The sequence below is a fragment of the Anomalospiza imberbis genome, chromosome 5, assembly GCF_031753505.1.
Source record: "Anomalospiza imberbis isolate Cuckoo-Finch-1a 21T00152 chromosome 5, ASM3175350v1, whole genome shotgun sequence".
Taxonomy (NCBI): domain Eukaryota; kingdom Metazoa; phylum Chordata; class Aves; order Passeriformes; family Viduidae; genus Anomalospiza; species Anomalospiza imberbis.
The window spans coordinates 51,384,996-51,401,206 of NC_089685.1; the positions used below are offsets into that span (position 1 = coordinate 51,384,996).

General features: G+C 52.7%; 1 protein-coding gene and 2 long non-coding RNA genes across 3 annotated transcripts; 1 reads left to right on the plus strand and 2 right to left on the minus strand.

Moving 5' to 3' along the window:
• Positions 1-255: 255 nt before the first annotated feature.
• On the minus strand, positions 256-6,694 carry LOC137474317 (uncharacterized). Its single transcript, XR_010999292.1, has 2 exons — positions 5,556-6,694; positions 256-445 (listed from the first exon to the last, which is right to left on the minus strand). It is a non-coding gene; the product is annotated as an uncharacterized lncRNA (long non-coding RNA).
• A 409-nt stretch (positions 6,695-7,103) lies between these two features.
• On the plus strand, positions 7,104-11,471 carry BHLHE41 (basic helix-loop-helix family member e41). The gene is made up of 5 exons (XM_068190760.1): positions 7,104-7,604; positions 7,862-7,925; positions 8,208-8,315; positions 8,537-8,648; positions 8,773-11,471. The coding sequence occupies exons 1-5, from the start codon at positions 7,111-7,113 to the stop codon at positions 9,777-9,779; spliced, it is 1,785 nt and encodes a 594-aa protein (XP_068046861.1). The 5' UTR covers positions 7,104-7,110; the 3' UTR covers positions 9,780-11,471.
• On the minus strand, positions 10,435-15,858 carry LOC137474316 (uncharacterized). The gene is made up of 2 exons (XR_010999291.1): positions 15,756-15,858; positions 10,435-15,394 (listed from the first exon to the last, which is right to left on the minus strand). It is a non-coding gene; the product is annotated as an uncharacterized lncRNA (long non-coding RNA).
• Positions 15,859-16,211: the final 353 nt, after the last annotated feature.

Consider the following 16,211-nt stretch of genomic DNA (forward strand, 5'->3'; position numbering starts at 1 on the left):
TTTTGTTTCCCCAGTGTGTTATTTTCCTACTACATTTTCTAATGAGCCTTGTGACAGCCTGGGACCCCACTGTAATGTGTAACCACCATAAATATCCAGGTTAGTACCATATAGCCTTATACAGCAAGTCCAACAGTATTGCTCTAGGTTTATCCTTTTAAAGACTTTCACACTGTTTCTTCTAAGATGGTAAAATATCCCAGATTTCCACTTGATTTAAAAAAAAAAAACCCAAAAAAACAAAGGAACATGTGCTTCTATGCATGACCCAAAAGTCTTTCTTCTTCTCCTAGAAGTCCATAAAAAGGCACGCAGAAGGTCTTAGGTTTTCATCAAAATGGTGAGGAAGAGCTTTGCTTCTCCTGGGGCCTCCCAAAGGACTGGAATATGCTGGGTGTTACCACTTCAGGCAGTTCTGAGGAGCAAGCCACTTGACTGGAAGACTCTGAAAAAAAAAAAAAAAAAATCCCACCAACCCTTCAGGCTGTGGTCACATGGAACTGTTTTAGAGATCCCAACCGCCCCACAGATCTGCTGAAAAGTTCTGGATTCAGAGTTTCTCCCTTGAGCTTTGTGCAATCCTCCCATACCTCCTAGGACTTGGAGGGAGAGGACATCTTTCACTTGGACATCTGGCACTGGTGTCCTAACAGACAAGCTCCAGGGCATTTTGTGAAATAGTCTGCAGCCTTTAGAATCTGCTCCAGACAGAAACTCAAGGACACCAGGCAATGCAGCCCATTAATGGAATGAGTCTGTCAGATACTGTTTCATGGGGTGTCTCTGTGTTTCTGTGGGACTGTTATTTGCAATAGGGGCATTCATCTCCTATTGCAAATAACAGTCCCACAGACTGCATTTTTTTGCATTAATTGCGTGCATTTTCTACATCCTTCCTGATTCTTAACCAATGTAGGACTTTTTCACTTAGCTTCACTAAGGCTTGTTGGAAATGCACAGAAACACAATGTGGCTTAAAACATTTGCCAGCTTTTAAAACAATCATGTCAGAACTTCCTGCTCCAGACACCACCTAACAGTGTGCTCTATAGGTTGTTTTCACGCACTAGAACTTTTATGCCTTATTTGATCTTTCACTCCAGACTTTTCCAACCATGACCAGAAGGCTTTTCCCTTGGTATCCATCACTCCATTGTGCTCCAAATGTATGTACATTGTGCTCTAGGACAGTGGAGGTTCCCAGCTCATTTTCTAGTTTTATCCTACTGGGATTCTTTCTGTGATGAACCTTCAGGAGCCCACATTTCTCCTCTGGCACTTCCCCTCCTTGGTTCGCCTGAGTCAACTGGAAGTATTTGCACATCCACGAGTGGTTTGAGAGGAAACAACATCTCCCTCTCTGCATTCATCCCTCTGAAGAATCAACTCTTTGTGACACCGTTGCACTGCATCCCAAAGGTTCTGCCTGGATTTGGCATCCCTGCTACTCCACTTATGGCCAGAGGTGTAGTGAATGGTGCAGTTGCAAAATTGCCATTTTCCTAAAGGCTTGGGCAAATTGCATTTGGGAATCCCACAGAATGAGCTAGTGCAGGTATTCACAGCCTACACCTCTGTACAAATCAGTACACTGATTACACTGTTCCTCCTGTGCAAATACCAGCAGAGCCCATCAGTAAATTTAACCAGGGGCAAGAATTGCACAGGTGGAAACTGCTAAATCTCATTCTGCTGGCCACTAAAATGGTCTCCCATCTGTCACTGTGCCCAAGCAAGGTTTTGCAATGTTAGCACATCTACAAACAGCACATCTCCCTCTGTAACAGGAGCAGAGTCCTGTGGACCTGCAGCTCCGGGGAGCGGGCCAGCTCCGGGCAGTCTCGCTTTTGCTTTTTTCAGTGGAAATTCCCCATCACCAGTTGGTGAAGCAGGCTGAAGTCACCTGCTCTTGGAACAACTCCCATTCCTTTGGGATCAGTTAGAGACTGTCAGCCTTGAACTTATCACAGGCCACGTTGTCCATGCACCTACCACTTGTTCAAAGGTCTCAGTGTGCACCCATAAATAGCCTAAGCACAACAGACTTCTTGGAAGGTTGAGGCCATCTAAGGCCTTCTGTTGGCATGGTGTGCCCTACCTTCTCCACCAGCCTCTCCAGCACAGCTGGGGCTTTACATAAGCCCCCAGCCATCACTAAACTGCCAGGTCAGGCTTTGCTGAGAAAGCAATTTTCCCTTCTTTGTCTTTTCTGCCTGTTGATATACACCTTTTAGATCTCTTGTGACTGACCAAACTGAACCCATCATCCAAGGGGCCTTCATGCTCAGACAGAGCTTCTTTCCAGGGACTTCAGAGGGGGAACTTAGGGGGAAGGTTGTTTTACTTGTTCCTGGTTGATGTTCCTGAAAGGCACCCAGCAGACAGAGGGAGATCCTATCTGTATCACATACCCCAGATCTGACTGACCTATTGGGGAAGAGTCTCTGAAGGTCCCAGGATTCCAGGCAGGCTTGAGACTCTCCCATCAGTCAGGGCTGGCAGTGACCTCAGAGTGGAGTCACCTTTATTTTTTACTGTCCTCGAAGGCAGGACAGGTTCTCAGCTACCTGCAAACCATGGGCTTCACTGGAAACACACCTTTAAAGGGAATTTCCAAACTGATGGGATAAGGCACAGTTCCTGGTGTTTATCAGGACATCACCATGCCTTACTTATTGCTCCAGTGCCTTGTTTCTGACTTCCCCAGGTTTGGGAAGTGTCTATGTTCTCCAGTCACCAGCCACTATCCACTACAAGCTGATTGGCTCAGTCACCATTAGCCCAAGGGCTGGTTTGGGAGACTGGCCCATCTCTGGTATCACCCATTTCACATGGCCTAAGATGAGCCAAAGTATAGCAGACTGTGACCAGTGTCCCCCTGGTAAGATTTTTGCACCAGTCCTCCACAAAAACGTGGTCCTGACTCTGTCCCCCAGCTGGATCTCCCCCCATTTCCTCATTTTGCAACTCTGCAAAGGCCTCGCTGCACGTTGTGTCTTGTCTTGGCCCACCACCTTCCCACACTCAGGTTATTTTATTTCTGCTTCTGAGCTCAGCTCTGTTTTTGCATGGCCCCTGTCTCTCTTGCTTTACATACGCTGGGTGCGTGCGGTACTCTCTGAGGTGGAAATTCTCTTTTCTTGTCCCCACGTGAGCCACAGTGCTGAGCTGACAGGACTGACCACCTTCTCACCACTGCCTGCTAACTGGCCCAGTGCTCTGCTGCAGCCCATCATTTAAAGACTTGGCACATTCCTCAGCCTCTTAGGGCATCTTTGGCTTTCCATTAAACACAGAGATATCGTTCCTGGCTCAGGAAGTCTCTGCCCTGCAGGTCACCAGGACCTGGGACACTGGCATAGGGAGCTTGCATTGTGTCCATGCTGTTTGTCTGCTCCTCCCAAAACATCTCCTCCTGGACTCCAGGACCTTTTGTCTGACCCAGCTCAGATTTTTATGTGCTTCCATTTCCCTTTTTCCCTGATCTCAATCTGGTCATCCCCTTACTGAAAAATCTGTTATTAGGTCAATGTCCCATTTCCTCTGGTTGAATACCTTGTTATTCAACCAAAATAATCCAGATCCTTCAACTGAATTCTCTTTGTCCCCCCACTGTGGCACACAGCTGACCAGCTCTCTCTAATTTGATGGTTGATTCTAGTCATACAGCCAGACTAGATAATTTAATCTCTTTTCCTGAAGGCTAGTGCTCACTGACTTAAGAGCTGACCCCATCAAATTGGCTCCTAGGCCTCCCATTTCAGAGCCATTCCTTCATGCCGTGGTTATGGACAGAGCTGAACAAATCTCCCAGGTGTATTTTCCTCAAACACCGTGGCTTTTGCACTGATTCAGCTGGGACTGATTCCTTCCACCTGGAGACTGGAAATGCTGGTAGATGATGGTGGTAGGCTGTGTGCCGGCCAGCTCGTCTGAAGCAGGAGGCTGTTTTTTCCCTGTGGTAACCTGCAAGCCTTTTATATCCTTTTCTCACTGATTTTCTCCATTTCTTAACTCTTTGCTGTGGTTCATCTTGGCTTATAAATTGGCCAAAGCTTTTGTTGTGCCTGTTATTTTCTAGAAAACATTTTGCATGATACTCGTGCTGCTAATCACCTCTTTGATCCATCCTGCCTTTTTAAAGTGGGAATCTTCCAGAATAATTTTGCACTCTCTCTGGACACTGAAGTCTTTTATCCTTGTCTCCAGGTGACCTCTTATAAAACTCTTAGAAGTTTCCAGATGTTGTTTGAACTCCTTTTGCAAAGTCTCCAGCTGTCTCAGCTCATGTTTTGAGTCTTTGGTAATTCTCAATTTCCGCTCCCACTTGGTTCCAGAGGAATCCCAGAATTAGGACTTTTCCTAGAAGCTGGGTCTCACCCTGGACATTCTTTCCATATTTTGAAGATCTGCAGGTTGTTCCAGAGAGGATGAAGCTGGCAAAGAAATGCTCCAGAAATGTTCCAGGTGTTCCATAAGTAGGTTGCTCCAGAAATGCTCACCCGCCCTGCTCCCCACCCTGTTTGTTACAGAAACCATGCAAAGCCCTGCTTTCCTGCCCATGGGAGGAATCACCTGCAGGGAACTGTCTTTTCTTTCAGAGTTCAAGCTCCCTTTGAATCAGCACTCCCCCAAAAGGTCTCCATGTGCTTTAGTTCAGTGTTAAGCTCCTTTTACTTGGGCTGTTTTCTTGATGCTTTTTCAAGGACCAGTCCAGTGAGGAGGAAAGATATTTCATGCTGAAGCTGCTTGTTTCTCTCCACTGACTAACAAGAGAGCCTGCAGCTCTACCTTAGATGTCCAGCATGGATGACTGACATGGGGCAACCAATATGTCCTTGATGAGCAACTTTCCCTTGGAGTCTGTGGTCCCCCTTCCCTAGGGAACTGCTCTGTAGTCCTGGCTTACCCAAGGTAATGTCCCAAGGGAGATTTAGGTTGGATATTAGGAAAAAGTTCTTCCCCCAGACAGTGGATGAGCACTGGAACAGGCTCTCCAGGGAAGTGACCACAGCCTCAAGACTCACACAGCTCAAGAAGCGTTTGGACAATGCTCTCAGGCACTTGGTAGGATTGTCCTGTGCAGAGCCTGGAGCTGGACTCCAGGATCCTTGTGGGTCCCTTCCAACTCAGAATATTCTATGACTCTGTGAACATGTGTAACAATTTGCTTCCCGCACCAGCAGCAGATTCTTCCACCCACCTGTGTAGCAGTCCACAAGCCTCTCCTTCTGAGCCCGCACCCCTATAACCTATATGCACGTGGCACAAATGTATGTTTTTTTTTTTGTTTTTTTTTTTTTTTTTTTTTTTTTGTCCGGTTTAGCTTCGGACAGTGTGGAAATGCCATCAAGTTAACAGGGAGAGAGCTGTACAAGCCCGCAGTGCCGCTTGCTGCTCGCCAAGCAGGAGCCTCAAACACCTCATCAGAGCCTTCGCTGCTCCTAAAACCTCATTCGCACTTTACAGACGGGCAGTGCGGTTCGGCAGCCCCCCACCCCACCCCCCCCACCCCCGCACACAAAAATCACGAGTTACCCTTCTGGCCAGATTACCTGTAAAACACGGTCTTTAGACAGGAATGATGTGAGGTTCCCGTCTCTATTTTGGCAGCCGGAGGCGTGTTTGGTATTTATTGGGGTAATTCCCCCGCCTCCCCCAGCCGCCTGGATTCTGTGGGAGCCCGGGCTTGGAGGTCACACACCTCCAGGAGCCGGAGCCCGCGGAAGGGAGGGAGCAAAACTGAACCAAGTGAAAAGCAAGCGGTCAGCGCTGGGGATAAACACATCGCTGTGGATCGCCTCAGCTGACACTTTCCGCCTGCGGTTCCCGCCGGGAATACCGGAGAGAAACCCGCCAGCCCGGCTCTGAGAGGGGGTGGTGGTGTCGGGGGTGTCCGCTCCCCCCGCCCCGCACGTGGGGCCGGGGCCGCTGCGCTCCCCGCACACGCTGCACACCCCGCACGTTGCAGGGCCACACATGCCGCGCCGGCGTGCAGGCACGGCGCACACGCGGGGACACGCGGGGACACACAGGCCGGGACACGCACACGCGGGGACACAGACGCGCGCCCAGACAGCGCCTTTGCCCGGGGCACGGGAAGGAAGAGCATCCCTTTCCCTCGGACACCGGCACCCCGTCCTTCCGCTGACAAAAGGGTCCTGGCGGGCTGCCCGGCGAGGGGCGGGGGGCGCGGGGCTGCCCGGGGCTGGAGGGGCACGGCTCGCGGTAGCCCGTGCCGGGGGTGCCCGGTGCCGCCCGGTGCCGCCGCCTGCTAGCGGGGGGCGGCGGGGCAGGGCCGCCCGATGCAGCCCGGCGGCAGTGATGTGGCAGCAGGTCGGGTCACGTTGCCGGCCCTGTGCTCGTACCAGTGTGAGACGGGATTAGGGAGGCGGCTGTCGGTGCCGCCGCCGCCGGCGGGGAGCGGGGGCTGCGCGGGCGCGCCCGGCGGGCAGGGACGCGGGCGGGGGTGCGGGGGGCTTCCCGGGGCTGCTGCGGCCGGTCACGCTGCACCGATGCAAATCCTCTGCCAATGTCACCCCCTAAGCCCCGCAGGGATGCGGGCTGCCCGAGGGCAGCGTCAACAGCAGATGTGTTTACATTAGAGATAGACATATTTTTATATGTATGTGCCTCTATACGTGAGTCCGTCTGTATAGAAGGAGCGCTTCTGCCGCGGTCTGGCCTTTCAGGCAGATCCGGCTCCCGTCCAAAGGTCGGGAGGGAGAGCTGCCGGGAGAAGCGGCGGCCGGGCGGGAGCACCGGGGGACGAGAGCTGCGGCACAGCGGCGCCGGGCCAGGGACCGCTCCGCACAGTGACACGCGTGTGCGTGCGCCTGTTCGCGCCCACGCATCCTATAGAAATCTATGGAAAACGTATAGCAAACGTGACCCCCTAACCGCACCCACCAAGAGAGGGGCTCGACTATTAGCCCCTTGATCCCGTGGGCACGTTTTTTCATTGGCGGGTCTCCTCCCCGGATCCAAATAAAAAAATATAGAAATACAATAATAAAAGTAAAATTATTTCGTAATTATTAAAATTAGAAAAATCATAAAAATAATAAAAACACAGTGAGAGTGGCAATCATCCCGGCGGTAACGCTGACGATGACAGCGGCAGCGGCAGCAGCAGTAACACGGGGGGAAGCCGCTGTCTCGCAGGGCGGCCCCGGGCGGGCGGCGGGACCCCCCCGTCCCCTCCCCGGTCCCGCCCCCGCCCGCTCCGCACGTGAGCCGGGTGCGGGGCTGGCTGGCGGCGCGCGTGCCCCGCGGGCAGGCGCGGCGGCGGCGGCGGCGGCGGGAGCTGCGGGCGTGTGCGCGGGGAGCGCAGCGAAGGCGGGCGGGGGGGAGCGGCAGCGGCGGCGGAGGCACTTGTGGGGGGGGGGGGGGGACGAACCGCCGCACACTTTTGGCCACTGCACGGGAGAGGGGGGACGGAGGCTGCATGTGCGCAGCGTCGCTCGCGGATCTCCCGAGACTGATCTCAGCATCCCGCAGGCTCAGTCAAAAGCAGCGACGAAACATCAGCCGCTGCCAGACATGGATGAAGGAATCTCCCGTTTGCCGGAGAGGCAGCTACTGGAGCATAGGGATTTTATAGGGTAAGGCTCCGGGGCACTATCTCCGTCTCGTATCTCTACGGCGTTTCGTCTTCTTGAGAAAGTGCTGCGAAGCGCTGGGAGCGGCGCCGGCTGCCCGGCGGGGCGCAGGGCTCGCCGCCTCCCTCCGCTGGCGGACCCGGGCGAGCCCTTGCCCGGCCCTTCGGGCAGAGCGCTCGGCGCCCGTGTGCCCACTCGAGGAGGTGCTAGGCAAGCAATCGCTGCACTTGCCGATGCTGGATGTTTGTGTTTTTCTCCAGGCTGGACTACCCTGCCCTGTATATGTGCAAACCCAAAAGAGGCGTGAAGAGGGACGAGAGCAAGGTAAGGATAAGTTTCTGGGGCTCTCTTCTCTCTTAACCGCTTGCTTGGGGCTCGCTGAATTTTGCAGAGTAGCTTCGCTCCCAAGAGCATCCCCGGGGGGCTGCGCATACAACTTGCCCCCCGAATCGCAAGTGGGTTTACGAGCGAGCTGGCACGGAGGGGAGAGCGGTGCCTTGACGATAATTTGCGCGGCATGTGGTCCGCATGACATTTGTTTTGGTTTTGATCGGCGTTCCGAGGGACTCTGTCTAACACTTAGCTTTTCCGGGTTTTTCCAAATAGGAAACGTACAAACTGCCACATAGACTGATAGAAAAGAAGAGGCGAGACAGGATTAACGAATGCATCGCCCAGCTGAAGGATTTACTGCCCGAGCATTTGAAATTAACGGTAAGGTGCCCAGGAGCGTATATGCCTGTGCGGATGCAGGCGCCGGCAGCCTGCCCGCTGCGCAGCCCCCGGGACGCCGGGCTGCCTGCCTGCTGCCCGCCCGCCGTCCTGGCCCTAATGCCTCGGGGACCGGTCTCACCGAAGTTAACGGAGGCGGCATTTGGCAGTAGCCAAAACGTGCCGGGAGGTAACCAAGCCGCCCCCTACCCTTGTCTTTGCAGACGCTGGGACACCTGGAGAAAGCGGTGGTGCTGGAACTGACTCTGAAGCACTTGAAAGCGCTGACAGCCTTAACAGAGCAGCAGCACCAGAAGATAATTGCTTTGCAGAATGGTAAGCGGGGTCCAGGGAGAACCGCTGCTGGGGCGCACGGGGGGCGGGCAGGGGGAGGCGCGGAGCGGGGCACCCCATGCCGGAGCCGCGGGTAAACGCAGTCCCCGCTCGGTCTCCCCCGCAGGAGAGCGGTCCATGAAGTCTCCGGTGCAGGCCGACCTGGACGCCTTCCACTCGGGCTTTCAGACGTGCGCGAAGGAAGTGCTGCAGTACCTCTCCCGCTTCGAGAGCTGGACCCCCCGCGAGCAGCGATGCGCGCAGCTCCTCGGCCACCTGCACTCCATCTCGTCGCAGTTCCTCCCCGGCCCTCAGCTCCTCTCCCCGCCGCCGGGCCCCCTCAGCAAGGGATCCTCCTCCTCCTCTTCCTCCCCGCCCGCCCCCCCCTGCGCGCCGGGCCACAAGCCGGAGGGCCAGGCTAACTGCGTGCCCGTCATCCAGCGGACTCACGCCGCCGAGCTCAGCGCCGAGACCGACACGGACACGGACAGCGGCTACGGCGGGGAGGGCGAGGCGCGCCCCGAGCGCGGCCCCGCAGCGGCGGCCGGCGGAGCGCTGCCCGCCCTGGCGATCAAGCAGGAGCCGTCGGGGGACGAGGTGCCCCCCGCGCCCAAGCGGCTGAAGCTGGACCGCGGCGGGAGCCCCATGCCCGGCCCGCCGGGGCTGGCGGCGCGGGGAGCCGAGGCGGCGGCGGCGGCAGCGGCGGCCGCGCTGGTCAGACCCGACGCCGCCCTGCTGGGCTCGCTGATGGCCCTGGGGGCGGGCGGCGGCGGGGCCCCCTTTGGACAGCCGGCGGCGGCCCCTTTCTGCCTGCCCTTCTACTTCATCTCCCCCTCGGCCGCCGCCGCCTACATGCAGCCCTTCCTGGATAAAAGCAGCCTGGAGAAGTATCTCTACCCCGCCGCCCCCATCCCTCTCCTCTACCCGGGCATCCCGGCCCAAGCGGCCGCCGCCGCGGCCGCCGCCGCCTCCTTTCCCTGCCTCTCCTCCGTGCTCGGCCCCGACAAGGCGGCGGCGGCCGCCACCGGGCTGCCCCCGACGCCCCACCTCCCGCACCCTTTCGCTGCCGCCGCCGAGCCCGGCGAGGAGCCCGAGCCCGCAGCTGCCGAGGAGCCCGGCGCCGAGGGCCCGTGAGACGCCCCGGGGGCTCCCCGCCGCTGCTGCCCTCCCCTCGGACTGAGGGGCCGTCGGGCCCGCACTTGCGCCCCCGGGTTCCTACGGAGGGCAGGGGTCGCTGGGGCCGGTGATCGCCGGGAGCTGGCGGCCGCGGGATGCCGGGCCCGGCCCGGGGGAGTCCCGCTGCCGGGGCAGCAGGTCCCGGAGCAGCCCCCGCAGAGGACCGTAGAGGATAAAGTTTGCTACTCAGTATTTTTTTAATGTTTGGCTTTATAAATGCATAAATAAGGAAAACAAAACAAAACAAAACAAAAAAAAAAAAAAAAAGAAGAAGAAGGAAGAAAACATAGTAAGGATACTTTTTTTTTCTCTATATTGAGTAATTAAATGTGGCACCTTATTTGGAATGGGTTTATACAATGTGTCCCTAAGTCCCACTTGGGAACTTGCACTTGTTGTCCGGGAGACCTGGATGGGTTCAGGGTGAGGGCGGGGAGTGAGGCGAGGGAGGAAGGGCAGAGCCCAGCACCTGTGCTAGCACTTTATGGAGAACTGGAGTGTGGAGGATGCACCCTGAGCCCAAACCTGCAGTGCCTTGAGCACCCGGGGATGCCGCTGGCTCCAGCAAGTTTTGGGTGTGCAAGGAAAGGAGGGTCAGACCCATTACATAACCTTGTGTTTATTTCTTTTTTTTTTTTTTTTTTTTTTTTTTTTTTGGCTAAGGTATACAGGTGTGGCAAGTGCATTTGTTCTCACCCCATCTTTATTTAATTCAGTATGTACCCGAGAGATTTCTTTTCCCCCAAAACCTTGCTGTATAAAATGAATGTTACTGCACTGAACTACAAAAAGAAACCCCCTTCTCTCCCCCAAGAAAACAGAGAACAGCTTGTCAGCCTGAACTCATTTTATCCTAAATTCCGAGTGACACAAACTGGAGGCTGTAGGTAAACACCTTGCTGTGCAACCAGAAACGATTAACCCAGTTGGGGTAAGTTTCCCATATGGGTTTTTCCCTCATCCCATGCTCAAATACTGCGTTTTCCCTTTCTGGAGACAAACCAGACGCTAGATAATCACACAGATAAAGCTTTTATAATAAGGCTTAAACCAAGACCTTGCCTAGATATTTTTAGTTTGTTGCCAAGGTAGCACTGTGAGAAATCTCACTTGAATGTTATGTAAGAGGTGAGACACCACAGCCTGGCGAGGAGTGTGTGCGTGTCCGGGGTCCGTCAGTCCGTTTGGTGCATCTGCTGCTGCTGTTGCTACTGTTTGCCTCAAACGCTGTGTTTAAACAACGTTACAAAAAAAAAAAAAATCTTACTAGCCTACAGAGTGGCTGTATGTAAATAGTTGTTAATACATCCAATTAATGACGTCTGACATGCTATTTTTGTAGGGAGAAAAATATGTGTTAATGATATTTTGAGTTAAATATCTTTTGGGAGGATTTGCTGAAAAAGTTGCACTTTTGTTACAATGCTTATGCTTGATACAAGCTTATGCTGTCTTAAATTATTAAAAAAAATAAATCCTGTCTGCAAGAAACCAGCTGTTTTAGAACAGTTTAGTATGTGATATATTAGAAATCAATCTTTATATTCAGTATTTTCCAGCACTCCATGAATTCTATTATCTAAATATTTCCACACTATTTTGTGATTTAAAAAAATTCTTAATAAGGAATAAAAACTTTAATACACAAAATGGGGCTGTCTACTAATTAAAAATGCAATGATAATACATAATAATTGGTGCATTGAGCTTCAAACTGTATGATTGTGTGGCTGATGATTATTTAATTCGCATTTTTAATCTGGGTTTGAATTTGCAGGGTTTCCTTTAACTCTCTCTGGCAAACTCTGGTCTAATATGTGCACATTTCACAAAGCAAAGTGTGGAACACGCAGGTTTCTTCCTGACATTTACTTTTTTTTCCTCTTCTTTTTTGCAAAACACTAATCTTTAAAATTAACACTTGTCAGCCCTGGTGCTGCATGGGAGCTCTCTTTGCTCACAAGGAACAAACTTTATGATTTGTCTGACAATCTAATGACGTATGACAATCTCTGCAGGAATGAATGATGGGTGTCCCAACTTGGAAATACTCTGCAAAAACCGAGTATTTTGTGGTGAGGGAGAGAGGGAGAGGAAAAGGAGGAACAGAGTGGTGGAAGCAGGCAGATCGTTCCTAGCATGATGAAATGCAGCACCCTAAAAGTTTCAATAGATTGAATAGCAGAGCTGTAGATCACCTTTCCTTCCAACAATACTTGCAGGGAAATAAAATTAAAGGAACGCCTCAAACAGTAGCCAGTGTTTACGTAAGAGAGAGATGAAGGGAACGTTCCGTGCTCCCTCTGCTGGTCCTCCAGTACCGCTGACTACACTGACAAGGAACGAAGTTTTAATGGAATAAAAAGCTCCTAAGACTCGTGTTAAATCCATCAATCCCTTAAAACACAGGACGAATTATGAATTGGATGAAAAATAAGCACTTCTTTTCAATTACTCGAGTAGGATTGCTAAGAAATAGGCGTCTTCACATGGAAGCTGTAGTAAATTTAATTCCAAATAGAGATACAGGCGGGCTATCTACAAATACCAGTGGACACATAGACATGTTTTTTTTTCCAAAAATAATGGACCAAAGGTTGCTACAGTGTAGAACTCTACCTGCCGAAGTAAATTACTAGGCAGGGAAATGGGGAAAAGTCTGTGTCTGCCTCCATCTGTCTTTGGATCTGGTTCTGCTCCCTCTGTTGCCACAGGAATGAAAGTGAGCTGGGCTCAACCCTTCCCTCGGTAACTTTGACCTGCATACTTGAACAGCTTAACACTTGTTAGGCCAGCATTTAGGCTGGGATGAAAGCGCTTGTGTATTCCAAGTCCTCCTGCCAGCCAGGCAATCGGCCTGACTGAGCACAAAGCCCTTGCTGCCAGATCACTACCCGAACACAAAGGGTGGAGCCACAAGCACTTCATAAAAAGCTGTGCCCCTCCTGAAGAGCGCAGTTTAAAACCTGAGCATGAGCAAGGCTTTAGGTTCCCCTTCAAATTTCCTTCCTTTGGGAATATGAATCCGTTTAGGTTTCACTGGGCTATAAACCCAGGTCCTTAGAGGCCTTTACCAGTTTCAGTATTTACCATGTACGGTAACAGGAAGGCTTGTTTTTATTAGCCCTTGAATCAAACGTGCGAAATGACTTCATGCCAAGTTGCAGCATCAGTGAAATGTATTACATTTTATGACATAAAACATAAAGACAAATTATGTGTGTTCTGATAATCCCAATGCCTAACAAAAGCAAATATGGGGGAAAAAGGTTTGTAATTGAGGCTGATAACCGACTGCTGCAGGAGGCAAAAGGCAAATGACAGAAGGGACCATAGTGTCAGCCTTAGTTATTAAATTCCAAGCTTCCTCAGATCCCTTTGGATTCTAAATGAACTTGTATGTCTTGAATTTTCTTGAGGTTAAAAACAATCACAAAAACACTGGAAAAGAGCTTCCCATCTTTAAAGATACATTCCCTTATGGAAGTGCTGAGAGTGCAGGACTGGGTGCTACATTTAGTGTTTACACTTGAATCCATATTCTGTTGTCCCATAACCCACAAGGTAAGTGATGCAAACTTGATTTCTTAAGCAACAAACGTTGAAAACAGATTTTATAATTCAGTATATTATGGTGGCATGACAGGCTCCATTAGAGTGTGTTAAATCAAGATGGTTGGGATTGTTAAGCCAATGGAAGGCAATATAATGCACTCCCAACTGCAGGACAAGGAATTTTTGTATTTGGAAATGTTACAGTTACAGAACTTGACAATCAACCCTGTTTGAGAAAGGCCTGACCTACCATTAAAGCCATGTGTGTCCTTTTCTGGAGCACAGTGGGCCTTGGAGTAGGTCCTGAGTTTGTGTTTTGGGCCTTGTTTGTTTAATTTTCACTTTAGTCAGGGCAGACTGAATGTCTGACATCCAGCAAGCCCAGGGACTGTGTGCAAGGTGTGTTTCAGCACCTCTAAATTCCTGGCCTGCCCTGTAGCCTGGGTCTTGCAACACATTTCCTTTTCCCTTCAAACTTATGCTCCTGGAATAGTGTGATTCCCAGCCTTCTTTGAGAAGTTTCCTGCCTTCCAGTTGCAGAAATGAACATGAAAGTACAACTTCGGAGAAAAAAAGTAACAAAAATGCCAAATTTCCTCACTGCAAAAAAAGCCTTGGCTTTTTTAAAGCCAGTTTCACTCAGGGAAGTCTGAATCTCTGTTGACTGTCTCTGGTTCACCTGCAGGCTCAGAGCAGCTCGCTGGGAAGCAGCAGAGAGAAGGCGGTGGCTCACCTGCTGCCAGCAGCAGCTGCGTGAGCCCCGGCCACGTGTGCGCTGGATGTGAGCAGGGCCGAGCTGCTCCGCTCTCTGCATCCTCCCCGTGGCTCCAGCATTTCAGCCTGCAGGGCTGTCAATCTGTCACAAGCACTAAATTCAGGGCAGCCTCGATGGCGGCGCTGCCGCGGGCTGCAGGAGCTGCCCTGCCTGGGACAGGCTGTTCTGCCTCGCTGAACTCACGGGGCACCCAGTGGCAGCGCACCTGCTGCTGCTGCCGCCGCTGCGAACATTCCCCGCCCTGCGTGCCCTCCCGGCGCCCCAGAGGATGCAGGCGAGAAGAGATTCCTTTATGTTTCAGCAAGCAGGGACTTTGATCCCAGGCAGCTCTAAGGGGTCATAGGGACCAAGGAGAGCTGTTTCTCCTGCCTCCATAAAGCCCTGCTGGTTCGTTTGTGTTTTCTACTTTGCTTTTTGCTAGATGTTTTATAAGGATGAGACCAAGGCACTCTCCTAACTAAGTCAATTCTAGGGAATAACCTCAGGAAAATAGCCATGTAGCTATGGCACCTTCTTCCTCAGCAGAAAATTGTCTCTCCAAGTGTGTTTGGATTAATACCTGCAGCACGGAGCCAGATGAGCGGACAGACGCTGAAGTGGATTCTGTTCTCACCATACAAAGTTGCCAAGGCTCCAGCCCTTGTGTGAGTGGCAGGCAGGCCCACAGCCTTCCTTACATACGATGTTGTTTGCAAAAGAGCCTATCCAGGTGGGAGCAGCAGCCCCTCTGCATGGGCCTAATACTTATAGATGTGGTTGGAATGCACTGCATTGGCTTCAAGTTTGGAGCCTGTGAGTAGCAACCCAGATCAGCATTTCTGTGGTATGGATATCACAGCTTCCAGCACAGCTTGTAAGGCTGGGCCCTAGGTTTCAGCAGCAAGACCTGGAACATGAGTATGTCCATCAAAAACAGTCATAAGTCACCAAGAGCAGACTGTAGCAATAAGGCAGCCCAAATCGCAGGGGAAAAAAAAGCTTCTCTTCACAGAATCCCAGAATGGGTCAGGCTGGAAGGGACCACAGGGGGTCATCCCACCTCCTGCTCAGGCAGGACCATCCCAGAGCACATGGCACAGGATTGCATCCAGATGGTTCTGGAATGTCTCCAGTGAGGGAGATTCCACATCATCTCTTGGCAGCAAGATTTTCAGAAGTGTTTGCAGGACTACCAGTAGGAGAAACTGAGTGTCTCCTTTTAACATGTAAGTTGAACTCTCTTGTTCTGCATGGGACTGAGAGGCTGGAAAAGAACAAAAGCTGGAAAATCTTATTATGATTTGCTTGAAACAAGAGGGCATCGGTCTTAAGCTGTACGGGGGGAGGTTTAGGTTGGACGTGAGGGAAATTTTTTTCACTGAACGGGTGATCAGACATTGGAACTGCCTGCCCAGGGAGACAGAGTCACTGTCCCTGCAGGTTTTTAAGGAAAGACTGGATTGGCACTCAGTGCCATGGTCTGCTTGACACGGTGGTCTTCGGTCATAGGCTGGATTCGAAGATCTCAGAGGACTTTTCCAGCCTAAACGTTTCTGTGACGCTGTGAAAAGCAAAGGTTGTCCCACGCCGGGTTTGTCCGGAGGCCAGGAGCGCTCGGGCAGTACCTGCGCACGCACCGGGCGCGTCAGTGCGGGCAGCACTCCCGGGAGGCACCGCAGGGGGGCACGGGGCCCCTTCGCGGTGACTTTGCCCGAGAGTGCCCGGCCGGTTCCCTGGCGCTCCCGCCCTGCTCCGTGCCGCTGTCCATGCCCCCGCCCCGGTCCCAAGTGCGCGCCCGCCCCTCGGGCCGCCGCCGCCGTCACGCGCGCGCCCGCGTGACCGCCGCGCACGCTGCCCGGCACATGCGCGCGGGGCCGCGCCCGCGGCGGGGAGGGCGGGCGGGCGAGTGGGCGGGGCCGGCGGCGGCGGCGACCGCCATTGGCCGGCGGGGGGCTCGCGCTCCGCCTCCCCGCGCGCGGCCCCACCTCCCCTCAGGAATGGCCGCCCCTGGGACGGGAGAGGCCGGGGCTCCCCCGGCAGAATAACGGGGTCAGTCAGGCTGGAGAAGTTCTCCTGTGACC

Bases quoted from the DNA above. Each gene is read 5' to 3' on its own strand.
- BHLHE41 (XM_068190760.1), top strand. From the start codon at position 7,111: ATGACAGCGGCAGCGGCAGCAGCAGTAACACGGGGGGAAGCCGCTGTC. The intron at 7,605-7,861 runs GTAAGGCTCCGG...GTTTTTCTCCAG, and splicing joins GAGCATAGGGATTTTATAGG to GCTGGACTACCCTGCCCTGT. The intron at 8,316-8,536 runs GTAAGGTGCCCA...TTGTCTTTGCAG, and splicing joins CCGAGCATTTGAAATTAACG to ACGCTGGGACACCTGGAGAA.